The sequence below is a fragment of the Gorilla gorilla genome, chromosome X (genome assembly GCF_029281585.2).
Source record: "Gorilla gorilla gorilla isolate KB3781 chromosome X, NHGRI_mGorGor1-v2.1_pri, whole genome shotgun sequence".
Classification (NCBI taxonomy): Eukaryota; Metazoa; Chordata; class Mammalia; order Primates; family Hominidae; genus Gorilla; species Gorilla gorilla.
In genome coordinates, this window is record NC_073247.2 from 145,453,295 (window position 1) to 145,467,391 (window position 14,097).

The following is a 14,097-nucleotide window of genomic DNA, read 5'->3' on the forward strand; positions in this document are numbered from 1 at the left end:
ACCTTAAAATGGTAATTTTGTCATGCAAATTTTACCTCAACACACACACACACACACACACACACACACACTTGCGCCTGCACACACATGCACAATACACATGGATGGGGCCTCTGTTGTGATACCTCTAAGAGGAGCTCTCCCTGGACTGCTGGGGAAGAGATGGGGTTGATTTTCTTTGTTTGTTTGTTTGTTTGTTTTGTTTTTTTTTTTTTTGGAGACGGATGGAGTCTCACTTTGTCACCCAGGCTGGAGTGCAGTGGCGCGATCTCGGCTCACTGCAAGCTCTGCCTCCTGGGTTCACGCCATTCTCCTACCTCAGCCTCCCAAGTAGCTGGGATTACAGGCACCTGCCACCATGGCCGGATAATTTTTTTTTTTTTTTGTATTTTTAGTAGAGACGAGGTTTCACCATGTTAGCCAGGATGGTCTCGATCTCCTGACCTCGTGATCTGCCTGCCTCGGCCTCCCAAAGTGCTGGGATTACAGGCGTGAGCCACCGTGCCCGGCAGAGATGGGCTGATTTTCTTTCCTCATCCTTCTCTAGGTTGTGAACTCCTTAGCAGGGGCAGGAGCTGGATTCTACTTATCAAGGTATGCCCTATTATATATTAAGTGCTCAATCTGTGTGGAATGAGCCTGAATTATCAGAGTTTTTTTTTTTTTTTTTTTTTTTGAGATGGAGTCTTACTCTGTCGCCCAGGCTGGAGTGCAGTGGCATGATCTCAGCTCACTGCAACCTCTGCCTCCTGGGTTCTCAGCTCACTGCAACCTCCACCTCCTGGAAAGTGATTCTCCTACCTCAGCCTCCCAAGTAGCTGGGACTACGGGAACCTGCCACCACGCCCGGATAATTTTTTTAAAAAATATTTTTAGTAGAGATGGGGTTTCACTATATTGGCCAGGCTGGTCTCGAACTCCTGAACTTGTGATCTGCCTGCCTCGGCCTCCCAGAGTGCTGGGATTACAGGCGTGAGCCACCACGCCTGGCCTATCAGATATTAAATGTAAAGACAAAACACGTTTTTTTTTTTCTCACAAACTAGGGGTTTTTGAACATATATAGTTTAAACAGTTCCTGTGTTATACTAATTTAAACAAGTGTCAAACTCTGTTTACTAATTTATAGATTCTAAACTAATTTATAGAAACTAAAACTAATTTATAGTTGCTCTGTTATACTAATTTATAAAGTATCAAACTATCCAGAAAATGAATGAAAATTCAGTCAATTATCCAGATATTTGGCCTAGTGAAAAGGGTGTTTGAGGATGATTTACAAAAATGTTCACTCTTCATTTGGGTGTTATCAGGGCAAAGACATTTACTTATTGTGAAGCCCAGTGTTAACTCAGCAATCTGGGTTCCTTTATCTTTCTCTTGGTCTCAAGGACTCTCTAAGTGAAATTCTCTGTAGTTTGACAAAGGCAGAAGCTGGAGGATCTTTCTGCCTTTGGCAATTTTAGGAAATCTTTGCCTGTAGGATATGCTAGTGGCTCACATAAAAGAGGATATCTTACATGGGCCCAGTTTGCTAATTTGAAGGTTTCTCAGCTAAGTCCTGGTAGACAAACCAATGTTTATCTCAAGCCCAGATAGGGTGGTGGTGGGAAGCTGAGAAGGAAGAATGATAGGCTTATGTGGTACTCTCTAAGACTGGATTGGTGAAAACATTCTCTTCATTCATATTTCAATTGATTGCATTCATAAGAGATAAAAATGGAAAGGATGGAAAATATGACCTTATTCAGAGAGATAAGGAATTAACTCTTTAAAAGTTGAGTGATCGACACATCCATAGTAGGCTACAAACAGCTCTAATAACCCAGCTGACATGAATATTGCTCAGTATTTCCCTCAACATCAATATTTTCCTTTTGATCAAGTGTCTCCACTGACAAGTCTCATTCCCTATCAGGATCCTTGATTTTCATAATTTTTCTTGACTAAAAGTAAAATTTTTCACAGGCACACAAACTTGACCTAGAAAGATAACAAAGTTACAACCCATTGGACAATAGGAAGTGGTAACTGTTACTTAAGACTAAATTAAATGAGAAATTTATTGAAAAGCTCTAGAAAGAGGTTTTCACTATAGATGAGACACGAATGCAAAGCTAATCTTTATAAATGGTACAAATAGAAGCCATACATGTCTTCAGGCTAAAGAACTTTGTATTATTAAAGGTATATTCCTGAGTAATTTTTAAAAAAATTTAGTTTGACATTATTCCCTAGTTTGATCATTGCATTAGGTCAGTAATAAGTACAAGTTAATTATAACCTGAGGTTACTAACCAAGAAGGAGTCACTTCCTGGATTACACTACCCTTATTCTCTCTGAAAATATGTTTGATTTATTTTCTTCCTCCCTTCCTTGCCTTCATCCTTCCTTCCTTCTTACCTCCCTTCTTTCCTTTCTTTCTTTCCTGGATAGTATATATTAACAATAAAAGTCGTTTTGAAAATAAAGATTTTTCAGAAATCAGAAATATAAATAGGAGTTTGGAATATTAGCTTTTCTCCATACTATAATATTTATTTTATTATTTTGTTCAATACCCTAAGGCTTAAAGCTAGCAAATGAAACAAAAATATTTCAGTTAACATAGTTCTTTTAATGATATAAAAGTACATTTGGCTAACTTTTGGACTCATTCAAATTTAGCAGGCTTTGGAATCCACCATTTGATAGAAGAGAAATTTCTTGGTTCCAGGGCATCATTCTTCACCAAAGTGTACCAAACATGAAGTAGTCAGTATGAGCAAAATTCAATAAAAATTCCACTAATTCAAAATACATAGGCCTAGGGATAAATTATTTTACAATTAACTAAAACTGGATCGATCCAATTTTTCACCATAAACAATAGAAGATAAATCCAGCAGGGTTATAATATTTGCTTCAAACAATCACAATGAAGAAACAAATATTAGTGCTTGATATTGGATAAGTGCTCAAATATTTGTTAGAATGAATACGTGAATGAATGAACACATCAGTAAATAAATATATTTGTAAAGTAAAATTTCCTTTTTAATAAGAAACCGTGGTTAGAAGATAAGCGCTTAAAACAAATATTCAGGAGTTGTTCATTTTTCGCTAAAGTAACATAACACTGGACAAGGCACTGGAATGGTTTGTCATCAAGTTTATGTAAGAAGCACATATTTGACCTGTGGATATATTCTTTTTCAAATAGTTATTGTTTCTATCAGTTTTAAAGCATCAGCTTTTTATAAAGCCAAATACCAACTGTTTTTTTCTGAAAATTAAAAAAAAATGTTTATGATTCTTCTTAGTACCTGATGAGCTTTTAGGATGACAAATATACATTATTTCTCCAGTGCACGGAGCCATTAATCCTTCCAGGCTGATTTACATTTGCCAGAGAGAAGTGTATCTCCATACAATTTCAGTGCCTCATTCAGGGTGGCACGCAACCTTATTCTCATCGTCCCATGTCAGTAAAATAGCATAGATGAGGAACAAGCTATTTTTTGACATGTCTTTTGTTTTGTGTTGGAAAGAGGAGGAGTGAAGGGGAAACGGGAAAAACAGAGAAGTAATATAAATTGAGCTTCCAGCATGTGCCAGTTTGCTAGGGGCTTTTCATTTATGACCTCTCCTAACAGTTACAACAATCCTGTGAGATGCCCTTCCCTTACAGAGGAGGAGGACCTTGAGACTTTTTAGGTTAAGTGACTCACCCAAGGCCACAGTTAGTAGCAGAACTGAGAGGCAAATCCAAATTCATCTGGCTCCAAAGCCTTCCTCTTTGCACTCCATTACACTGTTAATAAATTCCATTCAGCATTCCATGTCCTGGTATTGGGTCCCACTAGAATGTAAGCTCTTCAAAGCAGCTAACTTGCCTTTTTCGCCCTTGCATCCCTACCTAGCACCCAGCTTGGTGCCTAACACATAATATCTCAAAACATAAATGTTGAAGGTATGAATGAGTGAATAAATTAATAAGAAAAAAATACAGATTGTCAGACCTGGAGGGGCTCTAATCCAACCACCTCCTTTTTTAGATGGGGGAAACCAAGGCCTAGAGAGATTAAGTCACTTGCCCTTGGTTAAGCAACTAATTAGTGAAAGATTCAGACTCGATTTTGGGTCTCTTCTGTATTCTCCTCTACAACATGCTACTTGTACAAACATTTTCTAAAGCATGTTCATCAACTCTTTGTGGTTTCCTAAGCATTCTGTCCTCTTGATTTAATTTTTTAATCGCAAGCTATTCCTGCCACATGGAAAGCAATGGAGGTTAGGAATACCACTAGCGCACCAGAATGAAAGCTCTGCGAGGACAGGAAATTATGTCTATTTTGTTCATTTCAACAGGCTTGGCACTTAGAAGGTGCTCAGTAAATACCTGCTGAATAAATGAATATAATGAATATATATGATTTCCTTTTCAGTGATGAGCAAATTCTTCACACATAATGATAGCATAGATTATATTAACAAATACTCGGCTGGGTGGAGTGGCTCACACCTGTAATTTCAGCACTTTGGGAGGCCGAGGCAGGTGGATCGCCCAAGATCAGGAGTTCGAGACCAGCCTGGCCAACATGGTGAAACCCCATCTATACTAAAAATACAAAAGTTAGCCAGGCATGATGGCAGGTGCCTGTAATCACAGCTACTCGGGAGGCTGAGGTGGGAGAATCACTTGATCCTGGGAGGCGGAGGTTGCAGTGAGCCAAGATCGCACCATTGTACTCCAGCCTGGGCGACAAAGTGAGACTCTGTCTCAAAAAAAAAACAAAACAAAACAAACAAACAAAACCCACAAATGCTCCATAAAATATTTCAGTAAAATTGCTCAGTGAAATGGTATTCCTCTTTCCCTCCCTTTTCTTCCTTTCTCTATCTTCATCTGTATAATGGGGGAAAATAACAGTATTCATTTCACAGGATTTTTATAAAGATAAATAATACATACAAAGCACTTAGCATGGTACTTAATATACAATTAACTCTCAATAAATGATAGCTTTCAAGATGAATGTGATTTCTTCAAATCAAATAAATAAGGACCCACATAATGAGGAGATGGAAGAATCGAAGACAAAAGAAAGTTGTTTTATGCTTTAAACTCTGTAAAATTGCCTTCAGACACAGTTCTCTATGTGTTTCAAACTTTGCAACTTCTAGGAGGGCTATAAATTATAGACATCATCTGGAATGTCATAGATGTTTTCTCTTTTTCTTGGAGAGTCTCGCTCTGTCACCCAGGCTGGAGTTTAGTGATGCGATCTCAGCTCATTGCAACCTCCACCTCCCAGGTTCAAATGATCCTTCTGCCTCAGCCTCCCCAGTAGCTGGGACTACAGGCTTGCGCCATCATGCCTGGCTAACTTTTGTATTTTTAGTAGAGTTGGAGTTTCACTGTGTTAGGCTGGTCTCGAACTCCTGACCTCAGGTGATCTGCCCACCTCAGCCTCCCAAACTGCTGGGATTACGGGCATGAGCCACCACAACCAGCCTCATAGATTTCTCTAGAATTTTTCTGGTGAAATTAATGGAGATAGAAGACATAATTAACTTTTATATAAACATATGACAATTATTCCTCAAATATTGCTATATGTAACTTTCAAAAAAGATCACCTCTCCACGAGTTCTTGTCCATTCCAGCAAAGGGTGTCGTTTTCCGCCACAGGGCTATGGCTGCAGATGTAGCCAGGCAAAGCACTATAGAAGCTGATGAAAGACTTCAACTTCTGAATTAGTTCCCTAAAAGAAAAACAAAACATCTGTGCATAAGAGGCAAGTAAACTCAGTATGAGAAAAGTTTAATTTCCTTATCAGCATGACAGAAAGGCTCTGCCAGGCTGATTAGAGCAATAAATGACTTTTAAAGACATTCTTGGCTACAAGGCCACAGTTTAGTTTTTTAAAAAAAAATCAATAAAATGATATTAGAAAAAAAGTTGACTGCCATATAAGGTGCTGTTTCTATCAGAAGGATGATTTAATTCCAACATTCATTTTCTAAGACGTTCCACTTCCATTTTTCTTATTCAGAATGCTGTTACCTACATTTTCAAAGGTGCTGTTTACAAGGTACACTGGAGCACTACATATCTTTTGGTTTCTGAGTGTAATTGGGTGCATTGATTGTAATTTACAATGCTATTACCCTAGAGATGGCCCGTTTCCATATAGGCTCTGGCTAATGGTTGCAGATCAGAATTGCAGGGTGCTCAGAACAGTATAAGCTCTATGAAATTCTCCTGGCAATACAGTCAGAGCAACTCACATCTGCCAGAAGAGGAAGGTTTCTTTGTTATTTGTATATTGTGGCTCCTGTGAGGGAGAGGGAGCAGGGTGGGGGACAATTCTAGTATATTTTATTATTTATTTGCTTTTGTTTTTGTGCTACATATAATAAGACAAGTGTGTGTGTGTGTGTGTGTGTGTGACAGAGAGAGAGAGAAAGAGAGAGTGACAGAGAGAGAGAATATATTATGTCTGCAATTGTATGTAAATACACACACATATACCAGAAAAATTTCAGGTCTGTTATCTCATTTCAGATGTACATGGATACACAAAGTAATATGCCTTAGACTGGAGAGAAGTGGATATGTTTAAAAAGAAATATTAAAATATCTATGTAATAGATGTACAGTGGTAAATAAAGAAAAATAAAACACACTTTATTTTCTAAAGCAATGTTACTGGTAGAAAATTAAAGCATCCTTCACATCCAAATGTACCTTATGTCTATACTAAGTTTTTGGAGACTCTATTCAGGGAATTATCTGGCAGTGGAGTAATTATTCAATATTGTCTCCAGGCTAAGAATGGACTGGCCTGATGTACAGGCCTCTATAGGAACCAGAGGCCTGAATATCATTTGGACACTGGTGGAAGTCCTTAGCCCAGAAATGCCTTCTGGGAGTTGTTCTCAGATCTGGCCAAATGAGGAAGACTGGTGAAAATATCCTCTTGGACTTAATCCGATTCTTCATTTTATTACTCTATGGTTTAAGATGGCTTGTCCTCACCAAAACTCATGCGGAGGTGTGGTCCCCAAGGTGGCAGTGTTGGGAGGTGGTGCCTTTTAGAGGTGAAAATGGATTTATGTCTGCCTTGCAAGCCTGGGTTGGTTCTCCAGGGAATGGATTAGTTACCAGGAGAGCGGTTGTTATAAAGTGAGACTGCCTTTCGTATTTGTCCTTTTCACTTGTGCTCAGTTCCCTTTCCTTTTCTCCACCATGTTTTCACACAGTATGAGACCTTCTAAATGAAGGCCTCACAAGATGAGGCCACCTAATCTTGAACTTCCCAGCCTAATAAATAAACCTCTTTTCTTGATAAATCACCCAGTCTTAGGAATTCTGTTACAGCAACATAAAACAAACTAGGACAATTACCATAAAACTACTCATTTCAACTAATGATTTAAGAGGCGGGGGAGGGAGAGAAAGGGCTCTCAGCATAGATTCACAAAGGCTTGGGTCACTGCAAAGCCAAGGTGATGGACAGAACAACTCAAGAAAGGTTGTTGGGACATATTTAACTTCTGATACCCACAAGTCACTTCCTGTTATGCCTGTACCCCCTACCCCACAGCCTACCCCTGGTGTCTGAGCACCATCAGTCTCCAAAAAGAAGAGGCTCAATACAGAGCTCTGAAAATAAAAGTCAACATTATAGTTCCTCATAGAGGAAAAAGATGGGTTCAATTAACAGCTAATAGGAGAGATGTTCTGTTTTACAAGGTAATAATACAGTTCCCAAGAGTGGAAGCTGAAAGAGTAAAGGCTGAGTCTAAGTAATTCCCCCAACTCCATAAGGAAATGGAATATGGCCATTAGTCTACGGGAAACAATGGCCCTCTCTTAAAGGAAAGAGTTTCCCTTAGGCCTCTCCCTACCTCCAAACCCCCTCTCACTAACACAGCACATGGCAAGAAAAATTGAACCCATGCAAGGCCTTCCATTTTGATTTCCATAGAAGTTAAAAAAAAAACCCAAAAAACAACAACAAAAAAAAACACCCTGAACTTCTCCCAACCCTTGCAGTTTTCTTGGTGGATCATAAAGATTATTGACAATTTGAAGAAGATCCAGATGAGGTTCGATCTAAATGTCAAGAGCATGAGGGGCTGCAATAAACATAAGACCTCCCACTTTAGTATAGAAAGATATTACCTGGAAGGGTCAAGATAAAAGTCTAAGAAAACCACAAAGAATGTGAATGTATTAGTCTGTTCTCACACTGCTATGAAGAAATACCCAAGACTGGGTAATTTATAAAGAAAAGCCAGCTCTGCATGGCTGGGGAGGCCTCAGGAAACTCACAATTATGGCAGAAGTGGAAGCAAACGTGTCCTTCTTCACATGGTGGCAGGAAGGAGAAAAATGAGTTCCAAGCAAAGGGGGAAGCCCCTTATGAATCCATCAGATCTTGTGAGAACTAATTTACTATCGTGAGAACTAATTTACTATCATGAGAACAGGATGGGGGAACCACCGCCATGATTCAATTATCTCCACCTGGTTGGGGAATGATAGCTAAAGGGTACAGAGTTTCTTCCTGAAGTGATGAAAATGTTCCAAAATCTACTGTGATGATGGTTGCATAACTCTGTGGATATACTAAGAACAATTGAATTATACACTTTAAATGGATAGATTGTATGGTATGTGGATTAAATCTCAATAAAGCTGTTACCCCTGCCCCTAAAAAGAAAGGGTAGAGAAGAGGTGAGAAATATGTCTTAGAGAAAGAGAGGGTTCTCTAGTATGGGGAGGGATGCCCCTTGGAAGAATGAAAACAGACAGGGAGGAGAGTTGGGAAAAGCCAGGCTGGATGCAAATAAAATAAACACATAGGTGGTGAGGGAAGAAAAGAGAAATTTGTAAAAGCTGCAGCTTCAGTGCCGCACCAGCTGTAAACAGTTCAAATATATTTCTTCCTCCATCTTCTAAAATATTTTGTTTTCTTTCTCATTGTAAAAGAAATATATGTTCACTATGGAGAATTTAGAAAATAAAGAAAGATAGAAAGGGAAAAAAATTCATTGTCCCACCAGACACAGATAATCACTGTTAATATTTCAATGTAGTTTGTTCTAGATTTTTCTCTTGAGTAAAGTTTTACATTTATTTCTTTAAAACCTATTCTTCTTGATAGGCTTGTTCTCTGAGTTCTTTTTGGTTCTTAGTGTGTATTATCTCCATTAGAATCCACTTAGAATCCAAGGTAGATTTGACTACAAGAAACTCAGAATTAAATAAATCCTGGTTCTCAACTAATTCCCAGGCCCTGTGGGATGAGACAGGGAGAACAAAGAGTAGATCTCCAGCACAGTTCGCAAACTGGTCAATATCTTAGAGTCCCAAAGGACAGTGTTACGGCGAAGACCATTCCTTTATGGAAAACCTTCTGAATTACTGTGAGAAAATACATCTTGGTCTCTAAAAGAAACTGATTATTGAAAATAAGTGCAGACATACTGTTTTGGAGGATAGGGAAGAAGACTTCAGAAACTGTTGGAGAGTTAATGAGTTTTTCAAAGGACAGCAACAACAGGTGATAATGTCCTCTGACACTACAGCAGCAGAGTTACAAGAGTAGTTTACCTCCTACCAAGTTTACTGGGCCTTTCTCATCTCTCCTCTTCTTTGTCTCTTCCTGTCATTCCTTTCTAAACTTGTTCCAGCACAGGAATTAAGCGTATTTTAATCTTTTCTTAAATAAAGGTTTATATTCCTCTGCTTATAGTTGTAAAAGACGAGTTGAATATTTCTATTTTTCTCTTTAAAGACACATGTTAATTACCCATGTATGACACAGTCCAGATTTTTTTCCTTTGTGCTAGTAGCTCATGACAGACAACAAAAGAATCTCCACGTGTGAACTAAGACAGTCTGCTCAACTGAATTGTTCCTAGGGGAAAAAAAAGAGGATAGAAAGTTTGGACAATTCGTTGCCTGGGATGGGAAAAACAATTTGATTGAAGAGAATGTTCTTCGATTGTAATTCCACTTTATTCTAATACATACATGTCAAACATAGCATTGACATACAAAAATTCTGATGCCTACGGCTCTCAGTTAGACAAATCCAACATTTGCTTACGACAGCCTGCTCAGGAAAAAGTCTCTTCATAGAGGTTTCCATTCAATGTGTTAAATGTGGAACTAAAGGATAGGGCCCCTTTGCACGCACGAGCCATTTTCAGATATGGCAGTTGGGTGCACGTGATCTTCCCTGGAGGGCTTCCATCATCCTGAAGAGGATCATCCCTTCCCTTCTTTGGTTGCAGGGGAGGAGATTGCCTTTGCTTTCTTGCAATGATTTGCTTGGGCAGGCATCAAAGCAGCACTAATTGGAAATCACTGCAAGTAAAAACAGCCTTTCATCCCTGACTGCAGACCTGGAACTTTTTCCTTTATTATTAAGGTTCGTTTTTTTCTCTTCATGTAAAGTAATATGAGCTTATTATTTTTAAAAGTTGACAATGCAAAAAAGTACCTAAACTAAAATAACGAAAATTGGAATGATGTAAGATCATGCCTAATTCTGCTGGAGAGAGCCTTTCACAGTTTAATCCCTAACTAGAGCTTTCTACCATTCTAAAGACTTGCCCATACTTTTTCTCATAGTGTTCCCTTTGCCCAGAATGCCCTCCTTTCCTTCCTCAATCTGCTGAGCTTGTTTGAACTTATCCTTCAGGCTGAGCTCAAAAGTTACGTTTTCCAAGAAGTCTTTCTTAATGCTCCCAGGAGAGGGGCTATCTTCCCCATCTGTGACACTGCCACTCTTTTGCACCTAGCTCTGATTTGGCACTCACCCCCCAATGTATGGAAATTATTCATTTGCATGTCTCCCTCCCTAACTAAGCTAGGTGCTCCTCCATTCCTCAGAGCCTAACCCTTACACAATGTGAAGCATAGAGATGGTGTTGACAAATGTTGAAAGAAGTAGAGGCCTATTTAGGGCAGAATGACTTGTACCAGATCCAGAACTCGTTGATTCACTCAGGACATACTTTGTTGTTTTGTTCAGAGTGGGTGGGAGCAGGCATTGATTTTGGACTAGGGGAGCTGAGGTCAGCTTTTGTTCTTTTCTTTCTAGGTCATTTACTAGTGTCACCTGATCCATTGCCGCTTTAGACCAAGTCAGAGGGGAAGGAGAGGAGGGGGAGCACAGGAAGGAGAAGGCTGGAATATGTAGATATAATTTCACAAGGGTGGAGGGAACTGTGTGACTTTCTCACAAGTTAGCAGTTGGGCCAGAAGCTTGGTATCTGTAGATGCAAGATGGACTATTCAACCATAGATTCGGCATTTGAACAATGGAAAAATATTGTTCATGTACTCAACCAAACAGTATATTGTGGCAAGGTAAACAGTATCATAAGGGAAGCAGTGAAGTAGACATTCGGAAGGGCAAAGAAGGGAGAAGGTGACAACTGAGATGTGCCAAAAATATGAAATCTAGAAGGGGCTGTGAAGATCTGATTTCTTCTATTCTGATTGTACTACTTGTGCATCTTGTTCTCCACTCACTGTTTTAAATCTATGACAGACATTTTCAATACTTATCCCTTAAAGGAACACTGAGTCCCACACATAGACCACCAGTTGAGTATCAAATCGCCTTGAAATTGAACTAAGCTATTTCTAAGATTAGCTGTGTGTTGCAAACTACCCAGTTGGGGGCAGACAAAACAAACAGATGACTTCTGAATACTACCAAAGGAATTCATTGTGTGTTGTTATTTTAATAAGGCAAAGGGCTTTTCAACTCATAATCAGATTCAGACAGCTTGCTCACAACCTCCACAGACTGAATACTACAATAGGGTTCCTTTGCAATTATCATATTTTTAACCACAGAGGACGGAGCTTGGGCATGGGCATGAGGAGTGCTAGAGGCACATATATTTTTCTGGACAGTGTGAAATGCTGTGCAGAACATACTGAGAGATTTATAGAGGTACTAACACTGCAAAAACAAACCCTCTTAATAACATCAGATTGCAGGGGGCAGTGCATTTAGCAAGAGATCATCTTAATTCCCACTTCTCCTCTCTCCCTAAAAGGGGTTACAATGCCTATTTGAGGGAGTTAAATAAAATCAGATACTCTCCTGTTGTTTCGTTTTCTTCTTCTGCAAGAGAATTCAAAAAGAAAGGCTCCATCTCAGATTCTAATGCTTCAGTTTCAAAAAAAGTGAGTAACATCATTGGGCAGGCTCAGTCTCCTAACACCAAAGAAGCTCTGCCTAACCATCATTTACTCAACTCTACAGGCTTTGTCAGTTTTTCTTACTATCCTTTCTTTTCCTTGGAGGATGAATCTAGGCCACGTGTGGTGGCTCACGAGAATGGCTTTAACCTGGGAGGCATAGGTCACAGTGAGCTGAGATTGCGCCACTGCACTCCAGCCTGGGTAACAGAGTGAGACTCAGTCTCAGAAATATATGTATATGAATCTAAACAAAGTACCAAGCCCAGTGCCCAGCAAAAATCTCATTTATCAATTTCTTCTTTCCCTGGAGGAATCAACACACATACAGCTGTCCCCACTAAGGCGAAAGGGAATGAGTTCCCCAGAGCCCAAGATAGAAGTTATAGCAACAGGCCTGGGTAAACCTCCTACTTATAAATGTGTCTAGGTTGGCAGAGTAATCTCAAAATGGGACTGAGTGGGTGTGCTAATTTTGAAAAAGCTCTGCATGTGATTCGGCTACAAATTCATATACCACTTCCTCCATGAAGCCTCAAGGTTCTGTCTTTCCCTGTAGGCTGCCTCTGTACTCTGGACATTCTTTTGCTTTAGCACTTACAAAGCTGTTTAGGAATTATTTGTACTTAAGTCTATTTCCCCATTAAACTGAGCTGGAGAGCATAGATTGTGTCTTTGTATTTTCAGTGCCTAGTATACATTTTGGTACTTAACAAGTGTTTACTAAATTTTCGCTGAATTGAATAAAGATACACCCCACCCACACACACATATAGAGTAAGTCCTCACTTAATGTCATTTATAGGTTCTTGGAAACTGAAACTTAAAGTGAAACAATGTACAGCAGGTCCTCGAATAACGTGGTTTCATTCAACATCGTTTTGTTATAATGGTGATGAGGAAAAAATTGGTTTTGTTATATGTTGTTTTGCTTAAAATTGCAGTTTTTAAGAACTTACAGACACAGTTAAGTGAGGATTTTCTATCTATCTATCTATCTATCTATCTATCTATCTATCTATCTATCTATCATCTTCACTTCAGTCAAATATGGAAGGGGTTGCCACTAGTTAAAGGTCAATGCCTTAGATGAACTGAAGTTTATTCCTAAGGTGGTTCAGTCCAAGAGTAAATGCAAAGGAGAAAAATGGACAAAGGACAGGCAGGTGCAAAAGAGGGCCTTAATAAATGGCCTAAAAGACAAAAATTTTCCAAAGAACCCCTATGCTATAGCAGAATGGCTCTCAAACATTTTGATGTTGGGAGTCCTGAAGTAGTTTTGAAATACATCCACAAACGCCTTGATTTTCCTCCCTTCAAGAGGTGGAGCTTAATTTCCTCCCTCTCCTTGAGTGTGGATTAGAATTAGTGGCTCACTGGCTGGGTGCAGTGGCTCATGCCTGTAATCCCAGCATTTTGGGAGGCTGAGGCAGGTGGATCACCTGAGGTCAAGAGTTTGAGACCAGCCTGGCCAGCATGGTGAAACCCTGTCTCTACTAAAAATACAAAAATTAGCCAGGCATGGTGGTGGGCGCCTGTAATCCCAGCTACTCAGGAGGCTGAGGCAGGAGAATTGCTTGAACCCAGGAGGTGGAGGTTGCAGTGAGCTGAGATGGTGCCATTGCACTCCAGCCTGGGTGACAGAGCAAGACTCTGTCTCAAAAAACAAAACAAAACAAAAAACCACAAAGAATTAGTGGCTCACTTCTGACAAATCAAATATGCCCAAACTGATGGTGTGTCACTTCAAAGACTAGGCCATAAAAGACACTATAGCTTTCTCCTTGCTCTCTTCCATGGATCACTTATTGTGGGGTAGCCAGCTGCCATGTCCTGAGGCTACTCATATGGTCCATACGGTGAGGAACTGAGACC

The 14,097-nt window shown here is 39.5% G+C and overlaps 1 protein-coding gene across 1 annotated transcript in view; it reads right to left on the bottom strand.

Annotated features, from left to right (window-relative positions):
- The window catches only part of GPC3 (glypican 3), a 452,688-nt gene that overhangs the window by 151,605 nt on the left and 286,986 nt on the right, over positions 1–14,097 (bottom strand). Inside the window, exon 5 of the mRNA XM_019019454.4 lies at positions 5,624–5,749. Within this exon, the coding sequence (XP_018874999.1) occupies positions 5,624–5,749 (126 nt within the window). The remainder of the gene's footprint in view (positions 1–5,623; positions 5,750–14,097) is intronic.